At 40.5% G+C, this 15,770-nt stretch overlaps 3 protein-coding genes and 1 long non-coding RNA gene across 5 annotated transcripts; 2 read left to right on the forward strand and 2 right to left on the reverse strand.

Annotated features, from left to right (window-relative positions):
- Positions 1–6,853: 6,853 nt before the first annotated feature.
- On the reverse strand, positions 6,854–8,038 carry LOC106311110. Of its 2 annotated transcripts, none has more exons than XR_001263924.1 (3): positions 7,946–8,038; positions 7,528–7,684; positions 6,854–7,347 (listed from the first exon to the last, which is right to left on the reverse strand). It is a non-coding gene; the product is annotated as an uncharacterized LOC106311110 (long non-coding RNA). The 2 variants fall into 2 exon arrangements; XR_001263923.1 differs by having other exon boundaries at positions 6,854–7,350.
- An 882-nt stretch (positions 8,039–8,920) lies between these two features.
- Positions 8,921–10,034, forward strand: LOC106308179 (E3 ubiquitin-protein ligase RMA3-like). Its single transcript, XM_013745314.1, has one exon. It carries the CDS (start codon positions 9,309–9,311, stop codon positions 9,879–9,881), a length of 573 nt encoding a protein of 190 aa, XP_013600768.1. The 5' UTR covers positions 8,921–9,308; the 3' UTR covers positions 9,882–10,034.
- Positions 10,035–10,110: 76 nt separating this feature from the next.
- On the reverse strand, positions 10,111–12,266 carry LOC106308178 (xylosyltransferase 2-like). Its single transcript, XM_013745313.1, has 5 exons — positions 12,123–12,266; positions 11,183–11,777; positions 10,974–11,049; positions 10,775–10,890; positions 10,111–10,692 (listed from the first exon to the last, which is right to left on the reverse strand). Exons 2-5 carry the CDS (start codon positions 11,754–11,756, stop codon positions 10,193–10,195), a joined length of 1,266 nt encoding a protein of 421 aa, XP_013600767.1. The 5' UTR covers positions 11,757–11,777; positions 12,123–12,266; the 3' UTR covers positions 10,111–10,192.
- Positions 12,267–14,645: 2,379 nt separating this feature from the next.
- Positions 14,646–15,380, forward strand: LOC106308807 (uncharacterized protein At4g02000-like). The gene has a single exon (XM_013745926.1). The coding sequence runs from the start codon at positions 14,646–14,648 to the stop codon at positions 15,378–15,380; it is 735 nt and encodes a 244-aa protein (XP_013601380.1).
- Positions 15,381–15,770: the final 390 nt, after the last annotated feature.

A 15,770-nucleotide genomic window follows, 5' to 3' on the forward strand; every position in this document is an offset into this window, starting at 1 on the left:
TACACCGTGGATGGGTTTATACAAGTTCTTCAGGTCTAGACGTACACAGCTATGCCGGAATTGGGTGCTAGTATTGGTGGTCCCAGAGCAGACAGTCCGTCTCCACCGATACTGGCTTACGAGGGCAGCAGAGGCCGCAGATCAATGAAAGCTGCTATCTTGAGTCAGGTATTTACTTCAATCCAAAAGACTGCGCAGACGACTTATTATAAGTCGTCTGGAAAGTCTTCCATCTGGACGACTTATTAGACGACTTATAATAAGGCGTCTGGAAAGTCTTCCCAGCTGGACGACTTATCGGACGACTTAATTAAGTCGTCTGGAAAGTCTTCCATCTGGACGACTTATTAGACGACTTATAATAAGGCGTCTGGAAAGTCTTCCCAGCTGGACGACTTATCGGACGACTTAATTAAGTCGTCTGGAAAGTCTTCCATCTGGACGACTTATTAGACGACTTATAATAAGGCGTCTGGAAAGTCTTCCCAGCTGGACGACTTATCGGACGACTTAATTAAGTCGTCTGGAAAGTCTTCCATCTGGACGACTTATTAGACGACTTATAATAAGGCGTCTGGAAAGTCTTCCCAGCTGGACGACTTATCGGACGACTTAATTAAGTCGTCTGGAAAGTCTTCCATCTGGACGACTTATTAGACGACTTATAATAAGGCGTCTGGAAAGTCTTCCCAGCTGGACGACTTATCGGACGACTTAATTAAGTCGTCTGGAAAGTCTTCCATCTGGACGACTTATTAGACGACTTATAATAAGGCGTCTGGAAAGTCTTCCCAGCTGGACGACTTATCGGACGACTTAATTAAGTCGTCTGGAAAGTCTTCCATCTGGACGACTTATTAGACGACTTATAATAAGGCGTCTGGAAAGTCTTCCCAGCTGGACGACTTATCGGACGACTTAATTAAGTCGTCTGGAAAGTCTTCCATCTGGACGACTTATTAGACGACTTATAATAAGGCGTCTGGAAAGTCTTCCCAGCTGGACGACTTATCGGACGACTTAATTAAGTCGTCTGGAAAGTCTTCCATCTGGACGACTTATTAGACGACTTATAATAAGGCGTCTGGAAAGTCTTCCCAGCTGGACGACTTATCGGACGACTTAATTAAGTCGTCTGGAAAGTCTTCCATCTGGACGACTTATTAGACGACTTATAATAAGGCGTCTGGAAAGTCTTCCCAGCTGGACGACTTATCGGACGACTTAATTAAGTCGTCTGGAAAGTCTTCCATCTGGACGACTTATTAGACGACTTATAATAAGGCGTCTGGAAAGTCTTCCCAGCTGGACGACTTATCGGACGACTTAATTAAGTCGTCTGGAAAGTCTTCCATCTGGACGACTTATTAGACGACTTATAATAAGGCGTCTGGAAAGTCTTCCCAGCTGGACGACTTATCGGACGACTTAATTAAGTCGTCTGGAAAGTCTTCCATCTGGACGACTTATTAGACGACTTATAATAAGGCGTCTGGAAAGTCTTCCCAGCTGGACGACTTATCGGACGACTTAATTAAGTCGTCTGGAAAGTCTTCCATCTGGACGACTTATTAGACGACTTATAATAAGGCGTCTGGAAAGTCTTCCCAGCTGGACGACTTATCGGACGACTTAATTAAGTCGTCTGGAAAGTCTTCCATCTGGACGACTTATTAGACGACTTATAATAAGGCGTCTGGAAAGTCTTCCCAGCTGGACGACTTATCGGACGACTTAATTAAGTCGTCTGGAAAGTCTTCCATCTGGACGACTTATTAGACGACTTATAATAAGGCGTCTGGAAAGTCTTCCCAGCTGGACGACTTATCGGACGACTTAATTAAGTCGTCTGGAAAGTCTTCCATCTGGACGACTTATTAGACGACTTATAATAAGGCGTCTGGAAAGTCTTCCCAGCTGGACGACTTATCGGACGACTTAATTAAGTCGTCTGGAAAGTCTTCCATCTGGACGACTTATTAGACGACTTATAATAAGGCGTCTGGAAAGTCTTCCCAGCTGGACGACTTATCGGACGACTTAATTAAGTCGTCTGGAAAGTCTTCCATCTGGACGACTTATTAGACGACTTATAATAAGGCGTCTGGAAAGTCTTCCCAGCTGGACGACTTATCGGACGACTTAATTAAGTCGTCTGGAAAGTCTTCCATCTGGACGACTTATTAGACGACTTATAATAAGGCGTCTGGAAAGTCTTCCCAGCTGGACGACTTATCGGACGACTTAATTAAGTCGTCTGGAAAGTCTTCCATCTGGACGACTTATTAGACGACTTATAATAAGGCGTCTGGAAAGTCTTCCCAGCTGGACGACTTATCGGACGACTTAATTAAGTCGTCTGGAAAGTCTTCCATCTGGACGACTTATTAGACGACTTATAATAAGGCGTCTGGAAAGTCTTCCCAGCTGGACGACTTATCGGACGACTTAATTAAGTCGTCTGGAAAGTCTTCCATCTGGACGACTTATTAGACGACTTATAATAAGGCGTCTGGAAAGTCTTCCCAGCTGGACGACTTATCGGACGACTTAATTAAGTCGTCTGGAAAGTCTTCCATCTGGACGACTTATTAGACGACTTATAATAAGGCGTCTGGAAAGTCTTCCCAGCTGGACGACTTATCGGACGACTTAATTAAGTCGTCTGGAAAGTCTTCCATCTGGACGACTTATTAGACGACTTATAATAAGGCGTCTGGAAAGTCTTCCCAGCTGGACGACTTATCGGACGACTTAATTAAGTCGTCTGGAAAGTCTTCCATCTGGACGACTTATTAGACGACTTATAATAAGGCGTCTGGAAAGTCTTCCCAGCTGGACGACTTATCGGACGACTTAATTAAGTCGTCTGGAAAGTCTTCCATCTGGACGACTTATTAGACGACTTATAATAAGGCGTCTGGAAAGTCTTCCCAGCTGGACGACTTATCGGACGACTTAATTAAGTCGTCTGGAAAGTCTTCCATCTGGACGACTTATTAGACGACTTATAATAAGGCGTCTGGAAAGTCTTCCCAGCTGGACGACTTATCGGACGACTTAATTAAGTCGTCTGGAAAGTCTTCCATCTGGACGACTTATTAGACGACTTATAATAAGGCGTCTGGAAAGTCTTCCCAGCTGGACGACTTATCGGACGACTTAATTAAGTCGTCTGGAAAGTCTTCCATCTGGACGACTTATTAGACGACTTATAATAAGGCGTCTGGAAAGTCTTCCCAGCTGGACGACTTATCGGACGACTTAATTAAGTCGTCTGGAAAGTCTTCCATCTGGACGACTTATTAGACGACTTATAATAAGGCGTCTGGAAAGTCTTCCCAGCTGGACGACTTATCGGACGACTTAATTAAGTCGTCTGGAAAGTCTTCCATCTGGACGACTTATTAGACGACTTATAATAAGGCGTCTGGAAAGTCTTCCCAGCTGGACGACTTATCGGACGACTTAATTAAGTCGTCTGGAAAGTCTTCCATCTGGACGACTTATTAGACGACTTATAATAAGGCGTCTGGAAAGTCTTCCCAGCTGGACGACTTATCGGACGACTTAATTAAGTCGTCTGGAAAGTCTTCCATCTGGACGACTTATTAGACGACTTATAATAAGGCGTCTGGAAAGTCTTCCCAGCTGGACGACTTATCGGACGACTTAATTAAGTCGTCTGGAAAGTCTTCCATCTGGACGACTTATTAGACGACTTATAATAAGGCGTCTGGAAAGTCTTCCCAGCTGGACGACTTATCGGACGACTTAATTAAGTCGTCTGGAAAGTCTTCCATCTGGACGACTTATTAGACGACTTATAATAAGGCGTCTGGAAAGTCTTCCCAGCTGGACGACTTATCGGACGACTTAATTAAGTCGTCTGGAAAGTCTTCCATCTGGACGACTTATTAGACGACTTATAATAAGGCGTCTGGAAAGTCTTCCCAGCTGGACGACTTATCGGACGACTTAATTAAGTCGTCTGGAAAGTCTTCCATCTGGACGACTTATTAGACGACTTATAATAAGGCGTCTGGAAAGTCTTCCCAGCTGGACGACTTATCGGACGACTTAATTAAGTCGTCTGGAAAGTCTTCCATCTGGACGACTTATTAGACGACTTATAATAAGGCGTCTGGAAAGTCTTCCCAGCTGGACGACTTATCGGACGACTTAATTAAGTCGTCTGGAAAGTCTTCCATCTGGACGACTTATTAGACGACTTATAATAAGGCGTCTGGAAAGTCTTCCCAGCTGGACGACTTATCGGACGACTTAATTAAGTCGTCTGGAAAGTCTTCCATCTGGACGACTTATTAGACGACTTATAATAAGGCGTCTGGAAAGTCTTCCCAGCTGGACGACTTATCGGACGACTTAATTAAGTCGTCTGGAAAGTCTTCCATCTGGACGACTTATTAGACGACTTATAATAAGGCGTCTGGAAAGTCTTCCCAGCTGGACGACTTATCGGACGACTTAATTAAGTCGTCTGGAAAGTCTTCCATCTGGACGACTTATTAGACGACTTATAATAAGGCGTCTGGAAAGTCTTCCCAGCTGGACGACTTATCGGACGACTTAATTAAGTCGTCTGGAAAGTCTTCCATCTGGACGACTTATTAGACGACTTATAATAAGGCGTCTGGAAAGTCTTCCCAGCTGGACGACTTATCGGACGACTTAATTAAGTCGTCTGGAAAGTCTTCCATCTGGACGACTTATTAGACGACTTATAATAAGGCGTCTGGAAAGTCTTCCCAGCTGGACGACTTATCGGACGACTTAATTAAGTCGTCTGGAAAGTCTTCCATCTGGACGACTTATTAGACGACTTATAATAAGGCGTCTGGAAAGTCTTCCCAGCTGGACGACTTATCGGACGACTTAATTAAGTCGTCTGGAAAGTCTTCCATCTGGACGACTTATTAGACGACTTATAATAAGGCGTCTGGAAAGTCTTCCCAGCTGGACGACTTATCGGACGACTTAATTAAGTCGTCTGGAAAGTCTTCCATCTGGACGACTTATTAGACGACTTATAATAAGGCGTCTGGAAAGTCTTCCCAGCTGGACGACTTATCGGACGACTTAATTAAGTCGTCTGGAAAGTCTTCCATCTGGACGACTTATTAGACGACTTATAATAAGGCGTCTGGAAAGTCTTCCCAGCTGGACGACTTATCGGACGACTTAATTAAGTCGTCTGGAAAGTCTTCCATCTGGACGACTTATTAGACGACTTATAATAAGGCGTCTGGAAAGTCTTCCCAGCTGGACGACTTATCGGACGACTTAATTAAGTCGTCTGGAAAGTCTTCCATCTGGACGACTTATTAGACGACTTATAATAAGGCGTCTGGAAAGTCTTCCCAGCTGGACGACTTATCGGACGACTTAATTAAGTCGTCTGGAAAGTCTTCCATCTGGACGACTTATTAGACGACTTATAATAAGGCGTCTGGAAAGTCTTCCCAGCTGGACGACTTATCGGACGACTTAATTAAGTCGTCTGGAAAGTCTTCCATCTGGACGACTTATTAGACGACTTATAATAAGGCGTCTGGAAAGTCTTCCCAGCTGGACGACTTATCGGACGACTTAATTAAGTCGTCTGGAAAGTCTTCCATCTGGACGACTTATTAGACGACTTATAATAAGGCGTCTGGAAAGTCTTCCCAGCTGGACGACTTATCGGACGACTTAATTAAGTCGTCTGGAAAGTCTTCCATCTGGACGACTTATTAGACGACTTATAATAAGGCGTCTGGAAAGTCTTCCCAGCTGGACGACTTATCGGACGACTTAATTAAGTCGTCTGGAAAGTCTTCCATCTGGACGACTTATTAGACGACTTATAATAAGGCGTCTGGAAAGTCTTCCCAGCTGGACGACTTATCGGACGACTTAATTAAGTCGTCTGGAAAGTCTTCCATCTGGACGACTTATTAGACGACTTATAATAAGGCGTCTGGAAAGTCTTCCCAGCTGGACGACTTATCGGACGACTTAATTAAAAAAAAAAAGAGTCAAAAGAAAAGGTTAGTTTTCTGTTTGACTCCAAGTTTTGAGTCACTTTTGCAAAAAGCCCATCTTTTGATTGTAAATATTAGGCTGTTACTGAAAAGTATCGAGTAAAAAAGATCTTTTACTTCCAGTTCAGATATTATTTTCTAAGTGAAAACTAATCAAAAATCCAGCTGAAAAAGTAAGTGGAAAATAGAGTGAGTTTTACTCTAGATGATAAAAGATAATTCTAAAAATTAATTTTACTATAAAGATATTTCTTCATCCGTTACCTTCACTCTCCTATGTTTGTCAGCTGTCAGTCGTAGCCATTGTTTTAGAAAACAATAATGATAGGGTCTGGTTTTGCAATCTTTGCATAGCGGGGGAAAGATAGGTATTGGCGGGCCATGAAAAGACAGATGTCAGTGTTACGGGCAGTTGGTTACGGGATAAGCATTCTCGTACTTTCATGTCTTCTTATCCTTTTTTTTTGGTCAACGTCTTCTTATCTTCTCACCTATATAATTCATAAATATTAATTTAATTTTCTAAAGTAGAAACTGATGTTCTGTGATTGCCCGGACTGCATTATTGCATCACTGCAGTCACTTTCACTGGCACATTTGTTGAATACTCATGTTAGCTCATTTCACTTATGGGCCTAAGAGCATGTCCATTGCTTAGAATCTTTGATGGGTTCTAATGATTAGTTAAATTATTAATTGTGTATTTTATGAAATTTATAATCCTTGTTAATATAATTAGTTTTGTCAATGTCCAATGGGAGAACCCCTTTGAGGTTTTTAATATTTTTTTTATGATTATTATTGCTTGATCTTCTTCTCATTCATTGCTTTTATCCCTCACAATCTCTCTCAAAATTATTATTCAAGATCACTACTCAAAACTCAGTTCTCCAAGATGACAATGCGCAGAGTCCACCAACAAGTTAGTGCATTCCCTGCAGTCAACACTACTCTGGCAGGTTACTTGCCTGATCCAGCATCCATCAACAAGCTCCAAATCCCATCTCCTTCTAAGAAGCTTGAACGCAGGTAAGTGAAGAGTCAGTTACATTCAAGCACCAATCCATCCTCAGGTTCTTGAGCCCGTCTCTGCAAGAATCCGCCAGCAATATAATTGACTCATCAGAGATGTCTCTGCATCCACCGATGATCAGAGTCTCCAGATTCTTGCAGAACTGAGCCATGGAGGATACAGATTCGTCCCCAACTTTGTAACTGTCTAGCAACTTGAGCGTCTTGAGCGAAGTCCTGTGAGAACATACTCGACTGTGAAGCTCCAAAACAATTGATTTGGCTGACGTTACTGCTAAAGGTTATCAAAATAAACACAATTTCATTAGCCTTTCAGATATATAAAACTCTATAAAGCAGTGAAACTACAAAATTTAGAATAAATATATATACTCCTATGAAATGGAAAGATAGACAATCTAAACAAATCAAATTTTCTTCAACTACACTATGGTAAAGTAAAGATTTTTACTTGTCTAGGTGAGATTCCAATCTGGTTGGATAAAAAGAAGCTTTGACTGCAACCTGAGGACGACGAATCCCCCACTGAGCAACAACACATGATCTTCAAAATTGCATAAGAGCCATTTCACTCTCTGCCACGCAAAAAGGGAGAGTCTTTTTATCACCTAATAAGATTTATGCAGTTTCATTTCATGAGATTTTGACCCCATAACAGAATCCAAACAAAATGTCTTCACTTTCACCACATTAACCATAGAAATGACAAAGCTTTATGAAGAAATACGATGGAAATATCTCTTAAACACGAGCTGGGTGCTACAGAGGAAAAAAAATCAACCAAACAACATTTTCTGGATGATTTCAAGCGATGAAGAGAGAACAACCGGCGAGAATACAGAGGAAAGAGAAAGAAGCTGAAGACTTACCCAGAAGGAGATCGAGATCAGAAGCCACAGAGAAGATGGAGTGATTGGGATTGGAGGAGGAAGAGAGGAAACTCTTCCGTGGAAAACATCAACGAAGAGAGAGACATGGACAAATCAATTAGCCAATAGCAAAAGGACACCTATGGGTGTTTACCAGTTCTAAAAACGCCATAATTAGAACCGGTTCTGTGCTTTCATTTCATTTTTCATTTATTTTTTTGATTTTTTTTTAAGAACCTCTTTTAAAAGACACCGTTGGAGGTGGTCTAATGGATCATCTTCTCCCTTTCCCCACCCCCCTGGATTCTACATTCTTCTTTGGTCATGTTTTGTAATGAGTGAGACTTCAGCTTTTCATATTGTTGACTCAAATGCTGGACCAACGAAAACAACAATATGAGTCATCGAAATCACCTTTCAGATTTAATCCCACAGAACATGCGCCATGTCAAACATTGCGACTAAAACTAAAGCAGGCATGTGACTAATCAGGGAGGTTGTGTTATTATGCAATGATTAAAGCCAGGAGCTGGGAGGTTGTCACTTGTTACTCCAAATATGAATTTTTCTCACTATTTCAAAAAGCTTTAGCCATACTAATTAAATCTCTCAACAACTTCTCACGCTCCTTATTTCATGTATTCATCTTATGAACATGTCCGGTGACTTTTTTAGCAGGTTACAGAGTTTATAGGTAATGAATGAGGTCTCCAAAATGTGTATCGATATGAAATTATGAACATTAATTGAAAAAAAAAATATATATTATGAACATTGGTTTAGTGTCTTGCACGTTTACAAGTTTATTTTTTTCTGCTGGAAAATTAATTTAAATATAGTATTGTCTAAGATTTAGGATGATGATCCACCAAGTCTTTATTTAGACTCGACAACAGTGGATGGTAAATAGATTTTAGATCAGCCTATCCAATAAAAAGAAATAATCTTTATTTTGGGGGGTATTATAAGAAAGAAGCTAAAACAGAGACGAAGGCACGAAGTTATCACCGTCGCTGTCTTGTTAAAACCTCCATTATCATCATCACCATCACCATCGTTCGTTGAAACTTCTCCCATTCGCAGTTTGATAATCATCTTGAGCTATTATTAGTCCTCTCTTTCTTTGATTTTGGAAGAAAAAAAACAAAAATTTGAATTGCTGTGGGGATTTTACATTTTAGAGACACAAGTCACATCGGGTTTAGTTAATCATAGGGGTTGTTTGGGTGTTGAAAGAGGCTCACTTTTTTTCATTTAGTTTCCTTTCTATTGCTTCTCCTCTGATCTTAGCTTTAGATGATTGAACAGAGAATATTGCCACCTATGGAAGGGAACTTCTTCAGGTCTGATCCTCAACAAGCACATGAAGATGGCTTCTCACTCAGACAAAAATCTAATCTCATCAGCTCATGATCCTGTAGTCACTCTCTGCGGACACCTTTTCTGCTGGCCTTGCATCTATAAGTGGCTACACGTTAAGTTATCTCCTGTCTCCATTGATCACCATCAGAACAACTGCCCTGTCTGCAAATCCAGCGTTGCCGTCACCTCTTTGGTTCCACTCTATGGAAGAGGCATGTCTTTGTTTTCCTCCAAGAAACAAAACTCAGAGCTCACAGACATACCACGCAGACCCGGTCCATCAACTTTCACTACACAACCATCTCTGTCTCCAACGTTTCATAACCACCGATACTCCCCTCGTGCCTTCACCACAACTGAATCAACCGACCTTGCCAGTGCGGTAATGATGAGTTTTCTTTACCCGGTGATTGGAATGTTCGGGGACTTGGTCTACACCAGGATCTTCGGAACCTTAACAAACACAGTAGCTCAGCCTTATCAAAACCAGAGGATGATGCAGCATGAGAAGTCTCTTAATAGGGTATCGATATCCCTATTTTTTTGCTTCCTCATTTGCCTTCTCCTCTTCTAGCTCCTATCACACTCTCTCTATGTAAATAGCCTGTAAAATTCCAAGTCATTGTGGTATAACAAGTATATACAACCATTGCTATCTATAGACTGTATCTTATCTTCATGAACCATATGTATGTTGGAGAATCATATGAACACTACTAGTTGTTGAGTTGTTTGTCTTATATATCAGATAAATTTATAAATGGTTTACTGTATTTTGACAAGTGTTTCTATATGAAGAAAAGAAGTGAGTTGCTATATTATTCTTGCTTCAAAATTAGTGACAAAAATCTCTAACGACAGCATTAAGCTGCAAGCACATTGAGCTTATCTACATTGCCTTTGAGTCAGTTTAGATGACCAAATAAGTCTGCTAACAAGCGCACCTAGCCGGTTTGCACCAGGACCCGGTTTGATCCTCGACGGATCACCAACCCTGGAGCATTTCGGCTCGCCTGCACACCAACCACCAGGCGTGAAGTTTCCGTTACCTCTACCGAGCAGCTCTATATCAATCTTGTCCAGAGCGAGATCATTGTGTCTGAACTTGCGTGCAAACGCAGCTCCGCTTGCAATCATCCTCTTGGTGTCATTGATGTTGAGAGTCCGAGGATGTTGTTTGGGAGGTTTGTCCCACGAGATGTAATGCAGGTCATGGTTGACCACCGTGTTTGAATACTCAGGTGCGTTGCATATCACAGTGTGGAAATATCCTTCTGGTGTAGAGAGGAAGTTGGTGTAATACATTAGAAGAGTCCGTGGAAGATTGTCCCATCCCCAAATGCAATATTCTATGAAGGACCGTGACAAAACCATCCAAGCAGAACCTAAAAGTTACCATCAAAACATATAGTTTAGTCGCCAAGTTTCATTGCTTGTTACTCAAGTAATAATGAAAACACTACTCACCAGTGAATAGTTTGAATGCAGTTGGCATGGTTCTACGAGGTGTAACCCAGTAGACATCTGACTTCTTTGTTGAGTACAGTCCCGGGTCTATGATCAGTGGCTTTGCTCGTTTATCTCTGCCATTAAACCACAAGAATCATTACTCTTTCAAGACACATCTCAAAGTAGTATAGTACAGAGAAGTTTCAAGAATCATTACTCTTTCCAGCCAAGTTTGCTAGAGTGGTCGATGAAGTTGAGGTTCCGGTCTAGTCCAGCGAATGTATGAATAAGATCTGCAAAAAAGAGCGTTATGGTACAAAGGGTTATTCTTTAAATCAAAATTTTTAAAGGCCGACTTCGGACCTATGAGATATTATGGATAATAATAATAATAAAAAGACAGTCTAGACGTTAATATATGTATACCATCTTGAGTCACTAGAGGATAATCTGAGGCACTGAGATTTATAAACCAATCCCAATCTTTACTCAGCTTCAAGAGAATGGCACATGCATGAAGCGTATTAGCCACCATAGTTGGTCCACGATATGTAACAAGATTAGCCTTTGTGATCATGTAAACATTCCCAACGTCGCTAAAAACAGGATCTTCCCTCACACGTTTAGCTAGCTCAAGCCTCTCTTCAGCAGGAGACTCGAGATCGAGATGAACAACGTATTGGTTCCTCGGATGGTACAATGCTCTCAAAACTCTCCATAGGCTTTCCAAGTCACCTCTTGACCCTGAAACTAGATAACCAAAGCGAGGAGGACTAGACTGTACTGGAGGAGGAGGATGTTGCTTGATCTTGGACTCGGCGAATGTGACGGTTGTTTCGTTTGTGGTTGGTAGAATATTTGAGGAGAAGATGAGTGAGTTAATGGAACGTACGGAAGAGAGGAGACCCATGTTGAAAGATACAGCTGTGAGGAATATGAACATGAGGGAAGCCATAGCTAGAGGGAAGATCCATCTCCTTTCTGAGTTTGAAGACGCCATTGAAGAGCCTATTCATAGGATCTGAAAACGAAATGTTTACGTAAAAGAATAAGTCAAATGAAATAAGCAAATATATTCACAAATGGAGTTTGCCCCTTACCTACGCCAAATAAATAAATAGAATTGAGTACGTAATCAGTGATCTATATTTATCAATGAATCAAAAACGACCAAACAAAGTTTTGGATTTGTCTTCATGTCTTGTCTGAATTTCATCGTTAATGAATCTTAACGACGTGATCACAAGTATGAGCCGATCTTTGTAATAATAAAATAGGTCAAAAAAATTCTATACTGGACGAATCAAAACACACATATTAAGAAACGTAAGGGATGTGATGATCATGAGCAAACACAAAGAAAAACCTGGTTCTTGATTGTCGTGGACGTGACGCAAGAATGCTTAAAAGCTCCGGACACTTCACTATCCAGGAGGAGCCTGAGATTTATTTGTCTTTGAGGACTTTTATTAATGAAACTGTAAATATAACTCTTTTGTTTAGAAAATACATAAAAGAAAGAGTTATAGTTCTTGTGGATTTCGGTTTTCCACACATATATGTTTTTTAACTCCATTACCAGAAACGGTGCATTCTCTTTGACTTTTCGTTACAGAGACTTCGATTTTGATTTATTGTTAAGTGCCCATACCTAATAAATAGCATTTATTATTTTGGTTTACATTGGCGAAAAAAACAGACGTGTTAAAAGAAAAACAAGCAAAGCATTGGACGAAACGTGATGGATCGTCGACGTTAATGATTGCATTGTCGAATAAAATGAAAATGGAGGAGAAAAAAATGCGAATAGTCAAGCGTGCAATCCATCACTTGATCAAATAGACTATCATTAGATATATTAAACGTAACTTTTAATCAATCGATCCATTCTTTTTTTCTGCAAAGAGTGGCACCTGATGATATGGCTTAGTCAGCGCCGGCTCAATAGTGTCATGGATCCTGGGGCAAAAAAAAATTTTAATTTCCAAACTTTTATTTTTTTAAAAAAAATCTGATAGATATATGTTTTTTTTCAAAATACCAGAAGTATTTTTAAAAATAAATCTATGGAAATAAAAAAAATACTTTCATATAAAAAAATTGGATCCCTTTTCTTATTTTTAATATAAAAATACATGTATTTTTTTTTTTAAATCGGACCCTTATCTATTAAGAATTATAGGGACAACGGATTGGGTCCGGAGCGGTCGCACCGCTCGCCCCCTATCTAAGCCGGCCCTGGGCTTAGTCATTATGTATCAATATCATACATTTGGTAAGCGGCAAGCCAAGCATGTGTGTTGTCGCGATGGTCAGTAAACTAATTATTTTTGAAGAGTTTACGAAATAAATAGTTGGTCATAATGAAACTGTTATCAAAGTTGTGTTGAATAATAATGCTTTTGAAAAAAAACTAATGACTTTAGTTTACTTCGAGTTATGCAATGTTCACTACTCTGCAAAATTGATCTTTTATGACATTGTTTTTAATGTTTTTCTGTTGTTGTAACTTTTTTACATTATAAATTCACTGTGAATTGGTTCAATGGTGTGTTGTGGATATGCCACCGGTCAACTTAGAATTATATGAGAAGATGGAGATACTGCTACAAAGTAACAAACCAATCATTTTATATTATAGAGTATTATGCTAAACATTTTAAAAAATTTAAATAATATGTTATGGATTTTGTTAGTCCAAAGCTGTTTCAGTGGTATGTCCATGTTACAACAGTTGCACCAATTCCTCAGCATATCTCTTAAGTTCATCAGCATTGGGTGAATAGAGTAACATATACACCGAAATAAATAATGAGTGTCAAGTGGTCAAGCTTCAGACATATAAACGTTATCTCTCGAGTCTTTATTTTTATTTTTTATTTTTACTGGGTCCGGATCCGCGCTATGCGTGAATTGTGTAATTATATTATTTTCTTTGTAACTGCAGAATATTATGTTCTTTCACTACTACAAGAAATATGAGTTTCAATAGCAGTAGATAATAGCATTTTTTGCCTTTCTGCTATAGATGACATACGCCTTAGTCTTAGATAGCGTTTGTACATTTCGAAACGCTATGATAGAGTGGCATATTTGAAAACGCTATAATGGTGTATGGTTTTAACGTAACACTTAGTTTTAATAGCAAAACATAATTAAAAACGCCATGTTTGGCTATTTAAAACCCTAAATTCAGAACATATTTTAAACCCTAAATTATAAACACAAACCTAAAGCTCAAATATTTTCCTATTCTAATCTTAAATCTTAAGTTTAAATTTAAATTTTAATATTTTCAAATCTTATTTTCAATTCAAATCTTAAATCTAAACCTCATACCCTAAATCATTTACATCTTTTCAAACCCTAAACCCTATATCCCTATTAAAACATAATATAAACACTAAAATTTAAGTAATAGAAGAAGAGAGAGGTAACCAATTGTAGTATTTAAAAATTCGAATTGTTTCTCGATTCGGGATTATCTTCCGGTCCATCCAACGTCCTGCAGAATTACACGCCGGGTTCTTCCCCCGACCTCGTTGGAGGGACCGCCGTCTCTACCATTTCGCCGGCTGACGATGATTCCTGACTGATGAAAGAAGGCTCTTCTGGTTTTCAAGACCTCTGCAACCAGAACTTAGTTTCTCCCTCTAGAAATAGATAGGAATCTCTCAGCTTCAACGTTGCTTTTGCTCTGTCTCTGTTGAAAAACGAAAGTTACTCTGGGGTTTCCTGGATAGTAATCGAGTTTTTCGTGAGTCTCTAGCAACGATAAACAGAGTTCAAGCCTTTGACTTCAGGGGATTCCCTTAAGCTAAGGATCTTGCACCTCTTTATCCACCAAAGTCCTACAGAAACAACTAAAGATCCCATTTGAGCTTGAACTATGGCTCACAGAAGAATCTCATCGGCTGAAAAGGGAAAAGGTTTGGAACTGGTGCAACAACAACCGGCGCGCTCTGCTCGCGTTAAAGTCCCTCTCCCTGACAACTCAGATCTGCTCCGCAAGCACTCGCTCACTCTTATTGGACGAGTTACAAACAAGTCAGCTCAAAAGGTGTGGTCTTTGATCCCCTTCTTCACTGAGCACTGGAAAACGGAGTTCAAACCTGTGGGCTCTGACCTCGGCAACGGAATGTTCCAGTTCCAATTCGAGCTTGAGTCCGATTTGCTATCAGTACTAGAGCAACGGCCGTATCATTACGCCCGATGGATGATAATTGTACAGAGATGGGAACAAACAATATCTCCCACTTTCCCTTCCCTAATACCGTTCTGGATCAAAGTGCAAGGGCTTCCGGTCCACTTATGGACTGAACCTACTATAAAGTGTGTTGGGAAGGACATCAGTATCTATGAAAAATCAGAGATTTCTCCTCTGACGGTGAGAATGAGAGTCCACATTGATGGGCTTCTTCCCCTTATTAAACACTCGGTTGTGGAGTACCCAAATGGAGATGAGGTCCCTGTTACTTTGGTCTATGAGCGCCTGGACAAACATTGCACTAAATGCCTGCGACTGGATCACGAACTTAAAGAATGCCTAATGGCTAGAGCAGAAGAAAAAGCTGCAATCGCAGAACGTGAAGGCTCAGAAAAGAGCAGGAGCTACCTCAGCTAAAGCACGAGAATCAGACAGAGGACAAAGCTACAACTCTGCTCGATTTAATCAGACCTACCAAGAAGGAAAACAGAGATATCAGGCTTTCCGTTTCTCTGCTACAAACCGCGAAGACAGCTAGCGATTTCGAAATAACCAAGAACGCAGAGAAAGCTCAAAACAGAGGCCTCCAAAGTATCAACCTAGAGTCTGGCAAGAAAGAACCTCATCCAGACAATCTTCTCAAGCTAAAGAAAGGGCCGGATATGACTATGAGAGAACGTCACGATCCTCTCGTGATCACCCTAGCTTCCGAAAGCTACCTGACCCCCCCTCCCCGCAGCTTCTATAGGGAAGTGTCACGGAGGACTCCAGAGAACAGAGAAACTGGTTCAAGCGCTTCAAAGAACA

This window comes from Brassica oleracea, chromosome C8 (genome assembly GCF_000695525.1).
Source record: "Brassica oleracea var. oleracea cultivar TO1000 chromosome C8, BOL, whole genome shotgun sequence".
Classification (NCBI taxonomy): domain Eukaryota; kingdom Viridiplantae; phylum Streptophyta; class Magnoliopsida; order Brassicales; family Brassicaceae; genus Brassica; species Brassica oleracea.

What these genes read in the sequence shown, in the direction of transcription:
- LOC106308178 (XM_013745313.1), bottom strand. Translation starts at nt 11,756, where the DNA reads ATGGCGTCTTCAAACTCAGAAAGGAGATGGATCTTCCCTCTAGCTATG. An exon ending in TCCTCTAGTGACTCAAGATG is followed by an intron (nt 11,050 to 11,182) that starts GTATACATATAT and finishes TCTTTTTTGCAG; the next exon opens with ATCTTATTCATACATTCGCT. An exon ending in AGCAAACTTGGCTGGAAAGA is followed by an intron (nt 10,891 to 10,973) that starts GTAATGATTCTT and finishes GTTTAATGGCAG; the next exon opens with AGATAAACGAGCAAAGCCAC.
- LOC106308807 (XM_013745926.1), top strand. Translation starts at nt 14,646, where the DNA reads ATGGCTCACAGAAGAATCTCATCGGCTGAAAAGGGAAAAGGTTTGGAA.
- LOC106308179 (XM_013745314.1), top strand. Translation starts at nt 9,309, where the DNA reads ATGAAGATGGCTTCTCACTCAGACAAAAATCTAATCTCATCAGCTCAT.